General features: G+C 39.2%; 1 protein-coding gene across 3 annotated transcripts in view; it reads left to right on the top strand.

Moving 5' to 3' along the window:
- The first annotated feature begins 387 nt into the window (after window positions 1–387).
- ARMC8 (armadillo repeat containing 8) overlaps window positions 388–18,143 on the top strand; it is a 112,071-nt gene continuing 94,315 nt past the window's right edge. The window contains exon 1 of one of the 3 annotated variants that reach the window (XM_077864995.1): window positions 388–679. In XM_077864995.1, the coding sequence (XP_077721121.1) occupies window positions 635–679 (45 nt within the window). In that variant the 5' untranslated portion in view covers window positions 388–634. The remainder of the gene's footprint in view (window positions 680–18,143) is intronic. The other 2 variants (XM_077864994.1, XM_077864993.1) reach the window with 2 other exon arrangements.

Genomic DNA, 18,143 nt, shown 5'->3' with positions numbered 1-18,143 from the left:
CTGATAAGTGAAGTAGCAAAGACTAACCCAGGCGTTCTGGCTCCAGAGTATCTATCTACTACACCAGAATTAATGGGTCGAGCAGATTACGCCGAAGACCTGGTTCGGAGACCACAGTCCCTTCATCTGTAAAATGGCGATAACCACGCTAGGAACCTGCTGCAAAGGAGCGAGATAATGTATAGGAACGTGAACTTCAAATTACATATGTGACTCCACACACTAGTCTCTATCATGTGAATAGGTGAGCTGCATTGTAACGACTCAGCCCGTCAAGTTTGCAGCTCCAAGAGCGAGACCCCGCCCCTGTGGCTCCGCCCCCCGCGAGCGGCAGGTGGGGCCGGCAGATCTTCTTTGCGCATGCGGAAACTGCTGCCCGCTCCCACCTCTAACCCAGGCTGAGAGTAGCTGCCGTTTCTGAGAAGACGATTCGTCAGGAGACGCTTGGCGCGGTTTTCCTTTTCTCTCCCCTCTGCGGGCCCTGGTCGTACTTCAGCTGTGCCTAGAGTGTGGTGTGTTCTCGTCTGTCTGCCTGTCTCTCCGCAGAAGGTGCCTGTCGTTGGCCCAGTAGTTCCCTGTCGAAAGTGCCGGCCCCCGCGCCGGCACCGGCCGTAGCCGGGTGGGAAGGCTCAAGATGGCGTGCCTGTTGGAGACCCCAATCCGCATGAGCGTCCTCTCGGTGAGTGACCGCCGCAGCCGCCCGCCAGCTCGAGAGCTCGGGCCGGCCCGCAACACTCACCCCAAACATGGAGTGCCTCCTGGAACACCACCCCTTGGGGTGGCTTCCGGCTCAGCTGTGGGCCGTGGGGAGAGAGAGGGTGGGCGGGAGGAATAGACGGGACCCCGACCGAGCCAGAAACGTCCAACTCCGGGAGCGCCCACCGGTGCCGTTGCTCAGGTGGCCTCTGGCGGACGGGGTGGTTGGGCATACGGGCGGCTGGTCCGGCGGCTCGGCTTGGGTCTTGCCAGGTGCTTCGCTGAACCTTCCTGTTAGCGTTGCCGCTTCTCCGGGCCGAGCGCGGTACCCTGTGGGGCGCGGGGCTTGCTCCTGGCCTGGGAGGGAGCGCCCGTCCAGCCCCCCCGCGGCGTTGGCAACGAGGGTGCAGGCACTTCGGCCCCCACAGCCTGCGAGCGGCCAGGCACGGGCTAGAACCGCTTGCTTCTTGGCAACGGGGATTTCACGTCAGCTGCAGCGTGTGTAGTTATTTGAGCCCCTCTGCTCTGGAGGTCGCAGCTCCGAGTCTAAAGGAACCCGTGCCTGGCATTACTTTTTTTTTTTTTTTTCTTTTTCTTTTAAGGGGAGTCAAACGCTGAGAAAAAGAAAAAATTAAAATTTTCCTACTACTATTGAAAGAAGGGAATGTATTGACTCGCCAGGAAGTAATACCTAGTTGTTTGTTCTGTTTTGTTTTTTTCTTCAAATTAAATCCGAAATACAACTTTCACTTTTCACTCTATGGCTCTTGAGAACCAGGACCCGGAGTGAAAGTTACTGAGGAATAACTCCAGAGGATTTTTACTACGATTTAGAGCTGTCCAGCTCAGACAAGAGTCACTTTACCTACCAATGGTCCATCTGCTGTTGTTGTAAATAGGCAAAGACTGGTTGGCCATCTTTTAGACTTGGGGAAAGCTGTCTGATTCTGAGAGGGTGGTTGGATTACAGATGCTTCGATTTGTCAGGTTCCTAGAATCTGTGACTCCAGCGCATTTCTTTTCTCTCCCCTGACTTCCCCCATTGATTCACCTATCTGGAAGCCCTTAGGGCATTAGCTGTGATTCAGGGTTAGAACGCTGTGGCATACCAGAACCTAGATCATTTAATTTGGGGGGATGGGGGCTGTCACCAGATTTGCCTCCTGATGGGTTTTAGCAGTCCTTTTCCTTATTTTATACAGCAATGGGGGAAACACTGTTCATCTAGGTATTGAATCAGGTTCGCCTTTTTTTTTTTTAAGGTTTGTCTTTTATTCTACCTCTGTAATATTTTGTGGGAGAGCAGGTGAATGACTTTTCCCTCATGTTTCTTTTTTTTTTTTAAAGTATGCCTCTCAACTGTCCTCAATTCCCTTTAATTATCTTGTTTATCCTTTTTTTTTTTTAACGTTTTATTTATTTATTCATGAGAGACAGAGAGAGAGGTAGAGACACAGGCAGAGGGAGAAGCGGCTCCACGCAGGGAGCCCGATGTGGGACTCGATCCTAGGTCCCCAGGATCACGCCCTGGGCTGAAGGTGGCACTAAACCGCTGAGCCACCGGGCTGCCCATGTATATCCTTTATTTCACCTGAAGCTTTACTTTTTGTACACTGTTAACTTGTGTCGTGTCTACAGTTGAAAATTTTCATTTGTTTCACTCCCTGAGTAAAAACATTTCCTGTTTAATTCTTTTTTTTTTTTTTTTTTTTTTTTATGATAGTCACACAGAGAGAGAGAGGCAGAGACACAGGCAGAGGGAGAAGCAGGCTCCATGCACCGGGCGCCCGATGTGGGACTCGATCCCGGGTCTCCAGGATCGCGCCCCGGGCCAAAGGCAGGCGCTAAACCGCTGCACCACCCAGGGATCCCTCCTGTTTAATTCTATGCAGAAACTTCTTGAAGAGTATTCCCTACTTCTTCTGGGGATTTGCTTTAGTTCTAATGTCACCGAAGGCTAATTTATTTTTCACAGTCCCAATGCCTTGTCTGTCAGTTCACCAGTTACAGAGCCTTGGAAAATCAGACACCACTGTGGCACAACCTTTTGAAATACAGAGTGCAGGTGGAACAGGAAATATTAATCAGAAATTACCTTGAAATAATTGATTCCTTTAATATAGGCTGCTTACTGTGCACCAGTTATGTACAAAACTGTAATGGATACTTTTAGGGAATGCAAGGATGAGATCAGATATGCCCTCAGGGATCGTACAGTCTGAAGGAGCCCACAGTCCGATAAACATAGTTCAAGCAAGGGGCAAATCAAATGCCTTTAAAGGTTTCATTCAAGGCCCTTTGTACCTTCTCCCCATGAGAGATCTCTTCACTCTTACAACCTTAACTGTGATCAACTCATAGATTACCTTGCCAACCTTGACTTTTTCCCACCTAGTCTCACATCTTCAATTGCGTGGATGTTACCTAAGACTTTTTTTCCCTCTAGTATCTATTTTTTTCCCATTAGTATCTATATTATCATTCAATGAATTATCATTGAATTTAAATAAATTATTGAATTGTATTATTGGTTTCAGAGGTAGCGGTTAGAGATTCATCAGTCTTATATAATACCCAGCGCTCATTACATGCCCTCATTAATATTCATCTCCCAGTTACCCCATCACCCTGTCCCTCTCCCCTCCAGCAACTCACAGTTTGTTTCTTATTAAGAATCTCTTTATGGTTTGTCTGTCTCTCTGATTTCATCTTGTTTTATTTTTTCCTCTTTCCTCCTTATGATCCTGTTTTGTTTCTTAAATTCTAGGTATGAGTGAGATCATATAATTGTCTTTCTCTGATTGACTTACTGCACTTAGCTTAATATCCTTTAGTTCCACCCACATCGTTGAAAATGGCCAGGCTTTTTTCTTTCTTTCTTTCTTTTCTTTCTTTTTTTCTTTTCTTTCTTTTCTTTCATGACTGAGTAGTAGTCTATTGTGTGTATATATGCCATTCTTTATCCATTCATCTGTAGATGGACATCTGGGCTCTTTCCACAGTTTGGCTATTGTAGACGTTGCTGCTATAAATATTGGGGTGCAGGTGCCCCTTCACATCACTACATTTGTATCTTTGGGGTAAATAAATACCCAGCAGTGCAATTGCTGGGTCATAGGGTAGCTCTATTTTCAAATTTTTGAGGAGCCTTCCTACTGTTTTCCAGAGTGGCTGTACCAGTTTGCATTACTACCAACAGTGTAAGAGGGTTCCCCCTTTTCTGCATCCTCGCCAACATCTGTCATTTCCTGACTTTATTTATTTTAGCCATTCTGACTGGTGTGAGGTGGTATCTCATTGTGGTTTCGATTTGTATTTGCCTGATGCCGAGTGATCATGTGTCTGTTGTCTATTTATATGTCTTCTTTGGAGAAATGTCTGTTCATGTCTTACCTGAGACTACTAACAAAGCACATTCCCTTCTCCCAAGAGTACTTAATTGAGACTTTCCATTTCTATTAATGGTACTGTCTTTCATTGATCAGTCACCGTTAAACCTCTTGAATTATCTTTGGCTCTTCCCCCCCTTTCATGGTCCTGTATCTAATCAGTCCTTAAGTTCTTTTGGCTCTTAGTGTTTCAGACATCTGGCTGTTCCCATGGCCACCCTCGCATATCATTTTTGTGCCTGCACTACCACAGTGTCCTCAGAATTACTTTTACCGCTCCTTATGTCTTAACCTTTCAGTACAAGTCCATTCTCTACAGTAATTTTCCTATAGAAGACATTGGACATACTGCTTTCCTGTTTCAGTTCTTTGGTAGGTTCCTATTGATGAAAGGCTGATAATCCTGTTCACTTTGGATGTAAGATTCTTTATTTTCTGCATGAACCATCTATCCCATATAAACTGTCTTTCCCAGATTGAAGTAATCTTGGATTCTTCCAAACCCAGTAACTTCTTGTCTGCCTACTCATTTGAATTATATGAATTATATGAATTATAGCTTTGTACGGATTCATTCATGTAATATATTTTGAACTTCTGTCATTTGCCAGGCATGGCGCTGGGTTTGGGAATACAGTGGTGAGCTGCACAGACCTATCTCTGCCCTTTGGAAATTTTAGCCTAATGAGTATAGATATCAAATCATTACACAGTTCTTTAATTGTGAATGATGATTAGTGTTATGAATGAAAAATATAGGGTGGTGTATGACCATGTAGTAGAGGAACCTGATATTGAGGGCCACGAGGAGAGCTAGGGAGGATTTCCCTGAAGAAGTGATAATGAACCGAGAGTTTAGGGATGGTTAAGAATTAACTAGAAAAACAGTAGAGTGTTCTGGGCAAAGGAAACTGCTTTTGCAGAAGCCCTGAGGCCTTTAATAATTGTTCTTAGTAAATTAATTCAGAGGTAAGTGCTTGACCTTTTTCTTAACCCCACTGGTATTTATAGCACCATGTCTTGCATATACTAGGTATTCAGTAAATGTTTGGTTGAACTATCTATTTTGGGGATTTGAACAAACTCTCTGGCTATCTTTTTTTTTTTTTTTAAGATTTTTTTTATTTATTAATGAGACAGAGACAGAGAGAGAGAGAGAAGCAGAGACACAGGCAGAGGAGAAGCAGGCTCCATGATCCGAGGTCTCCAGGGTCACGCCCTGCACTGAAGGCGGCGCTAAACCGCTGAACCACCCGGGTTGCCCTCCTGCTATCTTTCTAGGCCACACGGTGATCATCCCTAGCCATCTTTGGTTTGCACTTTGGTTTGCCTTACCCTTTTCAACAAATTTATAAATTCTCCCATATTTCCCAACTCTTGGATGATTTCACATTGATTGTTTAAAACTTTTTATTCTGAAGTAATTATAGATTCATGGGAAGTTGCAAAGATAGTACAGAGAGATCCTGTGCATGCTTTGCCCAGTTTCCCTTGTTAGTTTCATTTATGTATAACTATAGTACAATATCAAAAACAGGAAGTTGATATTGGTAAAAGTACGTATATAGTTCTTTATCATTTTATTATGTGTACAGTGTAGCCAACACCACAATCAAGATAAAGAATTATTCTATCATCACAAAAATCTCCCTTATGCTACCTCAAACCTACCTACACCCTCTGCCCACTATCTCTAACCCCTGGTAACACCTAATTTCCACCTCTGTAATTTTGTCATGTTCTGTAATGTTACATAAATACAGTATGTGACTATTTGAGATTGACTTTTGTCACTCAACATAATGCTCTTGAGATCCATCCAAGTTGTGTGTATCAGTAGTTTGTTCCTTTTACTGCTAAGTAGTATTCCGTGGTATGGATGTCATATTTTAGCTATAAACCTGTTACACATTTTGGTTATTCCCAGTTTTTGCCTGTTATAACCTGCAGTGAACAATCATATACAGGTTATTGTGTGATCATAACTTTTCATATTTCTAAGATTAGTGCCCAGGAGTATAATTACTAGGTTATATGGTAAATGTATGTTTAGTTCTTAAAGAAACTAGCACTTTTCTAGAGTGGATATACTATTTTACATTCCCATCAGTAATGTATGAGAGATCCAGTTTCTCTGTACCCTCAACTAGCATTTGGAAGTCATTTTTTGCTTTATCTATTCTAAGTAGATATGTAGTGATAACTTACCATGGTCTTAATTTGTATTTCTCTAATGACAAGTAGTGTCAAAAATATTTCCATTACTTATATGCCATTCATATCATTGAATATGAGAAATACTTTAGTGACGTATTTCTTCATATCCTTTTGCCCCCTTTCTAATTGTACTGTTTGTTTTTTAACTGTTGAGTTTTGAAAGCTCTTTATAGATTCTAGGTATGAGTCCTTTGTCAGACAGGTGCTTAGCAAATATTTTCTACCAAGTCTGTGGATTATCTTTTCAATCCTCTATATAACTATAGATTAAAAAATAAACTTTTTTTATTTTCTCCCAAGTCTGTAGAATATCTTTTCATCCTCTATAACTATAGATTAAAAAATAAACTTTGATCTCAACTTCACACAGCATACAAAAATTAATTCAAAAGGGATCATAGATTCAATTGTAAGACATTAAGTGAAACTTGTAGAATAAACAAGAGAAAATCTGCAGAACCTTGGGCTTAGTGAAGAAGTCTTAGACATAATAACAAAAACATGACCTATTTAAAAAATTTTTTTTAAATTAAAAATTAGTAAGTGGACTTAACCAAAATGAAAATTTATCTTTGTGAAAGACTCTGTTAAGAGGATGATCGCATTTTACTGTGGTCACTTTGTAATGATTTGAGAGAGGCAAAGTAATAAAATTTTATTGCATAGCATTGTAGGCTGCTGTAGACAGCTAAGGCATCTATTAATTTTAGTTGTCTTCTTTAACAATGTATTCTTAGTGCTATTATGCCTTTTTGACAAGCAGCTAGTAGAACTATACAGGGTATTCCAAGTCTGATTCAGGGTATTCGTTGATTTTGTTCTGTCCTTGGTAATTATAAGCATTTGTTGGACTTAGGCTGCATATTGATTTGTTCTCTTAACATGGACAACTGACAATAGGAAGAATTTTTATGTGAAGTTAAGGCCAGCTATACAATAAGCATGAATTTAGCCTCTTGGTTTTTAGTAATAAATGCAAAGCAAAATCTGGTCAATGCATTTTAAATTTTGTCATTAATTCACTCCACAAAGCATGAGGAAGCTCAGGATATGTTAGGAGGTGTTCCTAAAAGGAATTTAGCGGTATGAACTTCCAAGTCTTTACTGGCAATGTGTGAGGAATGGGAGATGATCATTGTTTGTTTCCAGGCATAAGGTTGTCTCTTTAAGGGAAGATTGCCACCTGAATTTAGACATTGAGTGCTCAAGGAGTCTTTTAAGCTTTACAAAGAGTTAGAAACACTTTCATGTAGGGTCTTTCTATTTCAATGGAGATCTAGCTCCTGTGTCCTCCCATTCTCATTAAGAATTTCAAAATAGTGCTGGGAGCCAGGAATTTCAATGGTTTTGACTTGTATCTTTTTTATTTCTGATTTGGCAATTGCTTTGCAGTGCCATCTGTCATATTGGTTTCTGGGTAAAGATATGGAGTTACTGACAAAGAAATATTCCTCTTACTTTCTGGAAACTGGAGAACAGCTGCCTTTGCTGAGCAGTGGTCCTATGATCCCTGGGACTATTTAGATAGGATTGAAAGCTATTCCAAATAAGAGCTGTTTTGCAGAAACATCCCCAACTTGTCACTTTGATAAAGGAAAACTGATCCTCTTTCTATAAAATCAGAAGAATAATGAGTTAGCTATATTCTCCAGTATATTCATAATATAGTTAATTGGAGGAGGGGGGAATGATAAGGGAATATCATGCTGCCTCATGAACATGAAAAGTTGTGGTCCATTGGGAAAAGTTTCCGGCTCATACAATCTATTAATATTTGGTGGTCTTTACCATCTGCAAAATTATTATAGTACATGAGATTCTTTCACTACAGGAGTTTTAAGAATTTATTAGGCTTTCAAAAAGTTATATGTGGTCACTAATTGTATAAGGGGAATGAAGAAAAGAGTTATGATCATAATCAAACATGATTGACAGGATTTTTACCTTTACAACTATGTAGTATTGTGTACTGAGGATTGGGAGAGGAGCATGTTAGGAAGTAAGGAGGAAAAATAAATTTCATTTTAGACATGCTGAGTTTGCAGTGTTTTCTGGATATTCCTGTTTTAGAGCTGTCCAATAGGCAGTTGGATATTCTGGAGTGTTTTCTATACCACCAAGTAATTCTCTAGTTCTTCAAGGACCCCAGCCAGGTGTCTTACAATTTAACTCAATTCTGACACTGTCTGCCTGACCTGATAGTCAGATCCCACAGGTAAAGGGTTCAGTCCTACAAGACACCCGTTCTAAGTCCAGTTTGTTCTGGATCAGATCCTAGTTGTAAGTCCAGGTTGTTCTTCTGTGCCTCTGGCTGATCAGCTATAAATCAGAGGTTCTCACAATGCCCTCCTTGGTTTCGGTAATTTGTTAGAATGGTTCACAAAGCTCAGGAAAACCTTCACTTATGTTTCCCAGTTTATTACAAATGATACAGATGAGCAGCCAGATGATGAGATACATGAAGATCCAGACATGTCCCAAATGCAAGAACTTCTGTCCCCATGGAATTGGGGTATGATACCCTCCCAGGACATGGATACATTCACCAGCCCAGAAACTTGTCAGATTTTATTGAGCTTTAATCACCAGCACTCCCTTTCCTCCCCTCACACACCATTTTTCCCCTTCCCAGAAATTGCTGGGTTGGAATGGAAGTTCCAACCCTCTAATCACATGGTCTTTCTGGTTACCAGTCTAATCCTGAGGCTCTCTTGAGGCCCTAGCCTAATTGTTCATTAGCATAAACTCAGTGTGCTCAAAGGGGAATCTTTATGAATAACCAGAGACACTCCTATCACTTAGGAAGTCCCAAGAGTTTTAATAGCTTTGTGCCAGGAACTGGGACAAAGACCACATGTATTTGTTGTACCACACACATAAAGATCTAGTGCATAAACCTGGGGTGATCATTATTTGGGAGTCATCTCCATACTGATCAGTGGTTCTGACTTATTAAGGCTAAGAGTCTCAACACCCTTGTCCCCAGAAAAACGTGCATCTGTTTAAAGAATCACAGAATTTCAAGTGGTTTATGATTCCTTGAAACCTACACATCAATCTTGAGTTAATAATTCCTTTTTTTTTTTTTTTTTTACTAATTCCAAAGTCAGTCTCAAAAACATATATAGCAAAATTTAGAGGTCATTTGCATTCATTTTTGAATGTAAAAATTGTAACAATAATAAGGTTTTGAAATTCATGTCACGTATCATGTGGAGACTTGGCTCTGAAGAACCGTGATCTTTTGCCCGGAATATGTAGTGATCTATAAGGTGCACTACCTTTACAGAAATGGTTTTGTATAGTAGATGGTGTAGCAGGCCTGGGGGAAAAGGGTAGGTCAGCTGGAAATCCACAAAGTAAGACACTTGGGGGGGCTGGGCACAGGCAAAACAGAATAGACAGAGATTACAAGTGGCTGGTGATAGTGGCATGATTGTCACAGGCACAGTGTGGGTGATAGGTCAGACAGATCCTTAGTGGTACTATAGTAGGAAAGCTAATGTACCAATTGTTGAAGCGGTGGGCTGAGTCTGAGTCAAGCACCATGGATAGCTCCGATGCAATGATATTCACTGTCTCTAAGAATCTGAAGCAAATAAGTCCTTTTTTAAAAAATCAGGAGACAGCTACTCTGGACACTACCAGTTACAAGGTGTACCATGAAAGATGGTACCCAGGATCTCTAAGTCATTATATGATTTCAATCTTGAGTAATAATTTAAACTATTCTTGTGGTCCACCCATGTCTGAATAGCCTCACTCTTGTTCTGTCAAGATTGAGAAGCAAGCATTTGAATACATTCTAGTGGGTTTCCTGAGCTATCTTACCATCTTGGGAGGCATTTAAAAGAACCTCAGCGAACCCAGAGAGCATCTCAATATTTGTAAAACTGATCACAATCCTTGTCATTCCTATGCCCTAGACCTTTGTCTCCTTGGACTTCCATATTCTGCTTTGTACCTTACTTAGTTCTTTACTCCGTCTGGAAGGATCTCTTCTTGGCCCTCAATCTTTAGACATTCCCTGCTATATTGAAGAGTAAGTGAATAGAATTTAATAGTAGGAAGGAACCTTAAAGATCATCCAAACCCAAACAACTCCTTGTGATTTGACCGTGTTTTAAAAGGATAAACATTTCAGTACCTGATTAGAAAGAGGCATGAATGCTAAATTGCTTCCAGTTCTTGCAACCACCAAAGTATGTTTATAGCAATTGTTGATATTACACAGAAGCTATAATAATATTTTATTTTATTTATTATTTTATTTATTATTTTATTTTATATTTTATTTTATTTTATTTTATTTATTTTATTTTATATTTTATTTTATTTTATTTTATTTTATTTTATTTTATTTTATTTTATTTTATTTTACTTTTATTTTATTTTATTTATAGAGACAGAGAGAGAGAGAGAGAGAGGCAGAGACACAGGCAGAGGGAGAAGCAGGCCCCATGCAGGGAGCCCGACGTGGGACTCAATCCCAAGTCTCTGGGATCATGCATGCCCTGGACTGAAGGCGGTGCTAAACCACTGAGCCACCTGGGCTGCCCTAATATTTTATTACATTAAAAATTCACTACAGAAAAAGTAAAGGCTACTCTTCATATCCCTATTAATCTAGCTTGCTCTGGCTTTTAAATTATGAAAATAAAAAACCCTCTTTATATGAGTGTGAATTACGGAGTTTTTGGAAGAAATCTGCAGATGAACTTTAGTTCATTCTTGCCATTTTTTTTTTTTTTTAATTGGGGAAAACTGAGAACTAGAGAGGCAGGCTTACCCACTGTCATATCCTATTATATAAAGTGTCAGAGCCATATATTCAAACACCTAATTAAAAACAAAACAAAACAAAAAAAAATAAAAACAAAACAAAACTGTGTGCACAGCCTTACATTTTAGAATTTTGGAACTCTGAGCCCTGATTTACTGTTTTCAAGTGTTTCCTTAATATGTAAAGTCTGATTTTCAGTGTTATTTATTGAGAGTTCAGGGTTGCCTCTTATCCAGGTAGATTAAATTTAAAAATTATGTATTTAAGTATTTTCATGATTGTGTTTGTGAAATTTAAAGCTGATTGTAGGGATGCCTGGGTGACTCAGTGGTTGAGCATCTGCCTTCAGCTCAGGGCATGATCCCAGAGTCCTGGGATTGAGTCCTGCATCGGACTCCCTGCAGGGAGCCTGCTTGTCCTTCTGCCTGTATCTCTGCCTCTCTCTCTCAGTATGTCTGTCCTGAATAAATAAAATCTTTTAAAAAAATTAAAAATAAATAAAGCTGATTGTATTCTAAGAGTCTCAGTTGTCATAATTATATTATTATATTATTATATTCTATGCATATAGGGTCCAGTCAAGCTGAAGTGCCATTTTAGAAACCTTCCAAAGTAGCTAGAGGCTGCAGAAATTAGGGCTTTGCTTAATATGGAGATAGAGGATGCTATGAACCTCTAGAAACACCAAGGTATGAATCCCATGATAAAACAAGTAAAAGGTAAAAATAGTTGCAAAAAACCAATGTGACAGGTCTGAAAGAATTTGAATGAGAATATGATTGAGTTCTAATGGGGCAGAAGTTTACCAGAATTCAAAAAGTAAAAGAAAAACAACAAAACACCAAATCTTGGGTTTTAAATAGTACTTGGGCATTTTCTTCTCATTTTTCTTTATTTTGGAGGCTGGTGGGAATATTGGAATACATAGGAAGCTCATGGTAGCTACCTGCAAGGAAAAGATCAGACTTTGTTGATGATTTTATTTAATTAACTTATTTTTTAAAGATTTTATTTATTTATTCATGAGAGAGACAGAAAGAGACATAGGCAGAGGGAGAAGCAGGCTCCACGCAGGGAGCCCGATGTGGGACTCGATCCCAGGATTCCAGGATCATGCCCTGAGCCGAAAGCAGACACTGAACCGCTGAGCCACCCAGGTGGCCCTGATGATTTTATTTTTTTGTATTGTCCCAGATGGGCAGATTTATTTTGCCCTCAAAATTAGGAAAGAATTCTCTAGCAGTTAATTTAATAGTGAAATAAACTGTCTGGCAGAGGAATACTGTGTATCACCAAAACTCTTAAAGCAATGGTGAGGCAATATTTAGGATTTTGTGAATTTATCTCTCCAGAACACAACCAGAATAAAGGGAGAGGCATATGATTTGAAATTAGGGTACAGTTTAGTAAAATACTTTAAAAAAGTATTGATTTCGGGGGCACCTGGGTGGTGCAGTCAGTTAAGCGTCCAACTCTTGGTTTCAGCTTAGGTCATGATCTCAGGGTCATGAGATTGAGCCCTGTAACAGCTCTGCACTCAGCACTGAGTCTGCTTTGGACACTTTCTTCCTTTCCCTCTACCCCTCCCCACTGTGCATGCTCATGTGCACGGTCTCTCTCTCAAATTAATCCTCAGAGTATTGATTTCTGATATTCTGGACGTGGCAGCCCTACTCTCTTTAGGGACAAGTACAAACATATCAAATGTCATGAGCTTTAAAATGAATAATTGAGAATTTGTGACTGATCTAAGCAGTATACTTATTTGGCATTTCCAAAAATTGTCAGAATGAGAAAAGAAAGCATTTTTTTGGACTGAGAGTTTTGGAGGGGTCAGAAAATCAAATTTTGGTTTCACATTATTTGGGGAATGGATAAGATTCTGGTGCCTCCAGTTGACTGGAACGTTAAGAGCTAGTTCAGTTGATGGCCCCCAACACTAATTTGTAGTGCCTCCTTGGCTATCCTGAAGTGAAATTCATAGATAAGTTAACTGTTCTCCCATGTTACTTTTAGTTATTTTTAAAGATTTTATTTATGTATTCTCCGTTCATTCATTCATTCATAGCTCGAGTGAGGGGATGGGAGAGGGGAGAGAGAGGTAGAGGGCGAGATAATCCCAAACTGGCTCCAGGCCCAATGCATAGCCTTACAACAGGGCTCGATCTCAGGATCCTGAGTTCATGACCTGATCCAGAATCAGGAGTCAATTGCTTAACTGAGCCACCCAGGTGCCCCTCATATGTTCCTTTTAAAGAGTTGCCATTGTGGGCGCCTGGGTGGCTCAGTCAAACATCTGCCTTTGGTTCCATGGTCATGATTCTGGGGTTCTGGGATGGAACTCCTGGGTTGGGCTCCTGACTCAGCAGGGAATCTGCTTTTCCCTGCCCCTCTCCTGCTTGTGCTCTCTCTTGCTCTCAAATAAAGTCTTTTTTAGAAAATAAAGAGTTGGCATTATGTCCCAGGTCGTATTAAGGGAGAAAAAGAAGGAAATGATATAATTTGAGTAGTACTCAGGTACTACTATAAGAAAGAAGTGATTACCAGTAGTGATATATTTGTAGGTATACAAATTTGGCTGTGAATGTGAATGCTACACTCCAGGCTGATATAGCTAGAATGTAACAGTTACTTAAATACAATAAGTGATGGTGTTTTATGTAACTTTTGAAATGAACAATTTTTGGTTCCTAACAAGACAAAGTATAACTTTTTCCTTATTCATATGCCAGTTGCATTCTTGGGAAAATCATTGTACTGTAAAATACAAAATGTATTTCGTGTTTATATGTGAAATAGATTCTAGGCTCAGAATATTTTTAAAATTTTACTTTGGCCTATACAACTGCATAGTGTAAAGTCTTTTACATGTGGGTCCGTTGTCCCATGCATTGCAGAACATCCAGCCATCTTTCTTAGTCCTTGTCCACCTAGATATCAGTAGTACCTGCTGTCATCACTTATGTGAATTTATAACATGTATCTTAGAGAATAGTGCTGTTCCTGTTTATAACCGCTGAACGCATGGGACTTTCTGAGTAGTGTATCTTAAGTGTACCTCCCTTTTTCTCTCCTGCCCTTTTCCCTCCCCTAGCTTATAAGAGTGTATAGTATAAGGACATGGAAATAAATGTGCTATTAAACATTTTCCCCTGTAGCAGGTATAGTCCTCTAATATCTTATTTGTCTATTACATTTACTGCTTTTTGTCCTTCTCTCCTTGCTGAAATGTAAAGGTCTGCAAAGGTGGCCTGTCAGGGGCAGAGGGGTGTCTTTGTTCATTACCTAGAACAAAAATGTCTGCATAGTTGTTTAAATATTTGTTGACTGGATTAAAGGGTACAACTTCAGCTTTGTTTTGGATTCCCAAGTGCATACTATATCATTACAATACTAAATTGCATTTCTCAAGCAACCACATTGCGCATGTATTCTGCTCCGTACCTACAGTCCTTGTCTTTTTTCCTCCATTTTTCACCTACCAAAATGATACTAGTATTTCAGATTGTAGATAACACCTCCCATTCCACTCCTAATTTTAGTACTTAATTAGATTTTCAATTTTCTTTTTATATTCACTTACTACATTTATCCTGTATTATAAGTTACACTTATAAGTTACATATATCTTTATTTCGTTTCTGTGCTTTGAATGCCTTAAGGTAAGGGATAATTTATCTCTTACCAACATCTAGCTTACTGCCTGATAAATGAGCGAAATTCACATGTTGAATTTCAGCCTGAAATAGGTTTTAAATGCAATCTTCATAGAATTCAAACATTCTTAATTTTTAGTTGTGTTTTCTTTCATCTCTCCCCAAAACCAGGATTTATCCTTATAATGCTGAATGATGAGCATTATGAACAATTTTATCTTGAAGTTCCTAATAATTTGAGGAATAATTGAGATATTAAATTTTGATTGGCAGTTACTAATTTAAACATTCTTTTCTGGGCAGCCCTGGTGGCACAGTGGTTTAGTGCCACCTGCAGCCCAGGGTGTGATCCTGGAGACCCAGGATCGAGTCCACGTTGGGCTCCCTGCAGGGAGCCTGCTTCTCTCTCTGCCTGTGTCTCTGCCTCTCTCTCTGTGTCTCTCATGATAAATAAATAAAATCTTAAAAAAAAATAAACATTCATTTCTTAGGGGTCAGAATTTCCCATTGACAACTGTTCTTTTTAGTTTCTAAACATCATATAGTCAGAAAATAGATTTGAAAATGTTTTATAAACTGTAACAAACTAAACATTTGTCTGGTATTATAAAACTACCTCCCTCTGCTTCTGGGTTGATTATATGGGAGAGAAGACACTATATATCAGTTATTTCTTGTACTATACATTGTTATTCTTAAACTGATTTTATAATTCTGAGCCCTTGATAACACCTATAGTTACATAATTATAAAAAATTCACACATTATTACTTTTGTACATTGTTAGTGGTTTTTTAAAATCTCAAATAATGAAAGTTTAGATTTTAAAGTTTAGCACTCAGGTGCATATTTATTTCTTGCTAAGTACTAAGCTTGCTCTGGGAAAAAGCATATCCAATAAGAAAAGATACCTTTGGAAAAACAAAAAGAAAAGTATCTATCTGAATAATTAGGCTTTAATCATGAATATAAATAACCAAGAGAGTCATTAGTACACTTGTTAAATCAGTTATCTTTTTTGTACAAACATAGAATTTCCTTGAAATCAGTATTTGGATGGTACTCTTACATGGAGTTTTCCTGTATGTTCCCTCATTTGTTTTACACTCTATGTGGTAACATCACCATTTTATAATTGAAGAAACCGTCTCAAATTTTTATTTTTCCCCTAAGTCACAAAGCTAGTAAGTAGTAGAATGAGAACTCAAATCCAAGTCTTCAAATGCCAGATCATGTGTTCTGTCTACCACACAATGCTTGAGTATGTTAGAAATAAAGAACATTATTTTTTTTTAAGATTTTATTTATTTATTCACAAGAGAGAAAGAGAGAGAGGCAGAGACACAGGCAGAGGGAGAAGCAGGCTCCATGCAGGGAGCCTGATGCGGGACTTGATCCCGGGACTCCAGGATCTTGCCCTGGACCGAAGGTAGGTGCCCAACTGCTGAGCCACCCAGGTTGTCCCTAAAGAACATTATATTTTAATGAAATGTACATATGGCAAGACTTCATTGCCAAATGAAATAAATAAAATAGTTTGATATTTTCTTATTAACACTTCATTTTCTAATAAACTCATTTTCTTACTTCAAGGTTTAGAACAGCAGTTGAACACTTTTTTTTTTTTTAAGATTTTATGTACTTACTTGAGAGAGAGTGAGAGAGCTTGGGGGTGGGGAAGGCAGGAGAGGTAGATGGTGGGGCTCAGTTCCAGGACTGAGATCATGACCTGAGCCAAGGGCAGATGCTTAACCAACTGAGCCACTCAGCTGCCCCAGCAGCTGAACATTTGTATATCACTTAATTTTTAAGTTAATCCCATACATGGCAAATCTGGAATTTAGTAATTTGGTATTCAAAACCCTTTCTTAAGAATGTGTATTTTTCGGGGCACCGCTGGTGGCGCAGCGGTTTAGTGCCGCCTGCAGCCTGGGGTCTGATCCTGGAGACCCAGGATCGAGTCCCGCGTCAGGCTCCCTGCATGGAGCCCGCTTCTCCCTCTGCTTGTGTCTCTGCCTCTCAGTCTCTCTCTCTCTCTCTGAATAAATAAATTAAAAAAAAAAAAAAAAGAATGTGTATTTTTCAAATGGCAGGGATTTATTTATTTTCATTTACTGAGGTATAACTGGCATACAGTATTATATTAGTTTTAGGTGTACAACATAATGATTTGACATTTCTATGCATTGTGACATGGTCACCAAAATATGTCTAGTTATCTACCATCTCTCACCTCACAAAGTTAATACAGTGTTAATTGACTCTTCCCCATGCTCCATGCTGTACATTACCTTCCATGATATATATTTTATTACTGGAACTGTGTGTTTATTGATTCCCTTCACCCAATTGGCCTGCTGCCACCCCCACCCCCCATCCCCCAATTAATCTCTCCTTTCTATGAGTATGGATTTTGTCTGTTTTAAGATTCCACATATTAGTGAAAACATGAATTATTTGACTTACCTCATTTAGAGTAATACCATCCATGTAGTTACAAATGCCATGATTTCATTCTCTTTTATGTCTGAGTAATATGTACATATTACATACATAGCATGTACTGTTGACCCTTGAACAACATGAAGATTAGGACACTGATATCCCCCTAGGCAGTTAAAAATCCACATACAACTTTTGATGCCTCACAAACTTAACTACTACTAGCCTTTTTTTTTTTTTTAAGATTTTATTTATTTATTAGAGACAGAGAGAGAGAGAGGCAGAGACACAGGCAGAGGGAGAAGCAGGCTCCATGCAGGGAGCCTGACGTGGGACTCAATTCCGGATCTCCAGGATCACACCTTGGGCTGAAGGCAACGCTAAACCACCAAGCCACCAGGGCTGCCCACTACTAGCCTATTTTTGAACAGAAGACTTACTAATAACATAAACAGCCAAATATCACATATACTGTATATGTTATATACTATATTCTTTTATATATATATACTATATTCTTACAATAAAATAAGCTAGAGACAAAATATTTAAGTCATAAAAATACACATAAGTAAAAAAAAATATCTACACATAAGTGAACGTCTGAAATTCAAACCCTTGTTTAAGGGTCACTTATACATGCTACATCTTCTTTATCCGTTAGTACATTAATGGACAGTTAGGGTTTTTTTTTCATACCTTGCCTATTATAAATAATGCTGTAATGAATATAGGGTTGCATATATCTTTCTGAATTAGTGTTTTGTTTTTTTCAGCTAGATACTCCATCGTGGACTTGCTGGATTATGTGGTAGTTCTATTTGTAGTTTTTTGAGGAACTTTTATACCATTTTCCATAGTGCCTGCACCAGTTTACATTCCCAGCAGTGAACGAGAATTCCCTTTTCTCCACATCCTTGCCAGTATTTGTTATTTCTTGCGGTTTTTTTTTTCTAGCCA

Source organism: Canis aureus, chromosome 22 (genome assembly GCF_053574225.1).
Source record: "Canis aureus isolate CA01 chromosome 22, VMU_Caureus_v.1.0, whole genome shotgun sequence".
NCBI lineage: Eukaryota > Metazoa > Chordata > Mammalia > Carnivora > Canidae > Canis > Canis aureus.
This window is presented reverse-complemented; position numbering and strand designations above follow the sequence as displayed.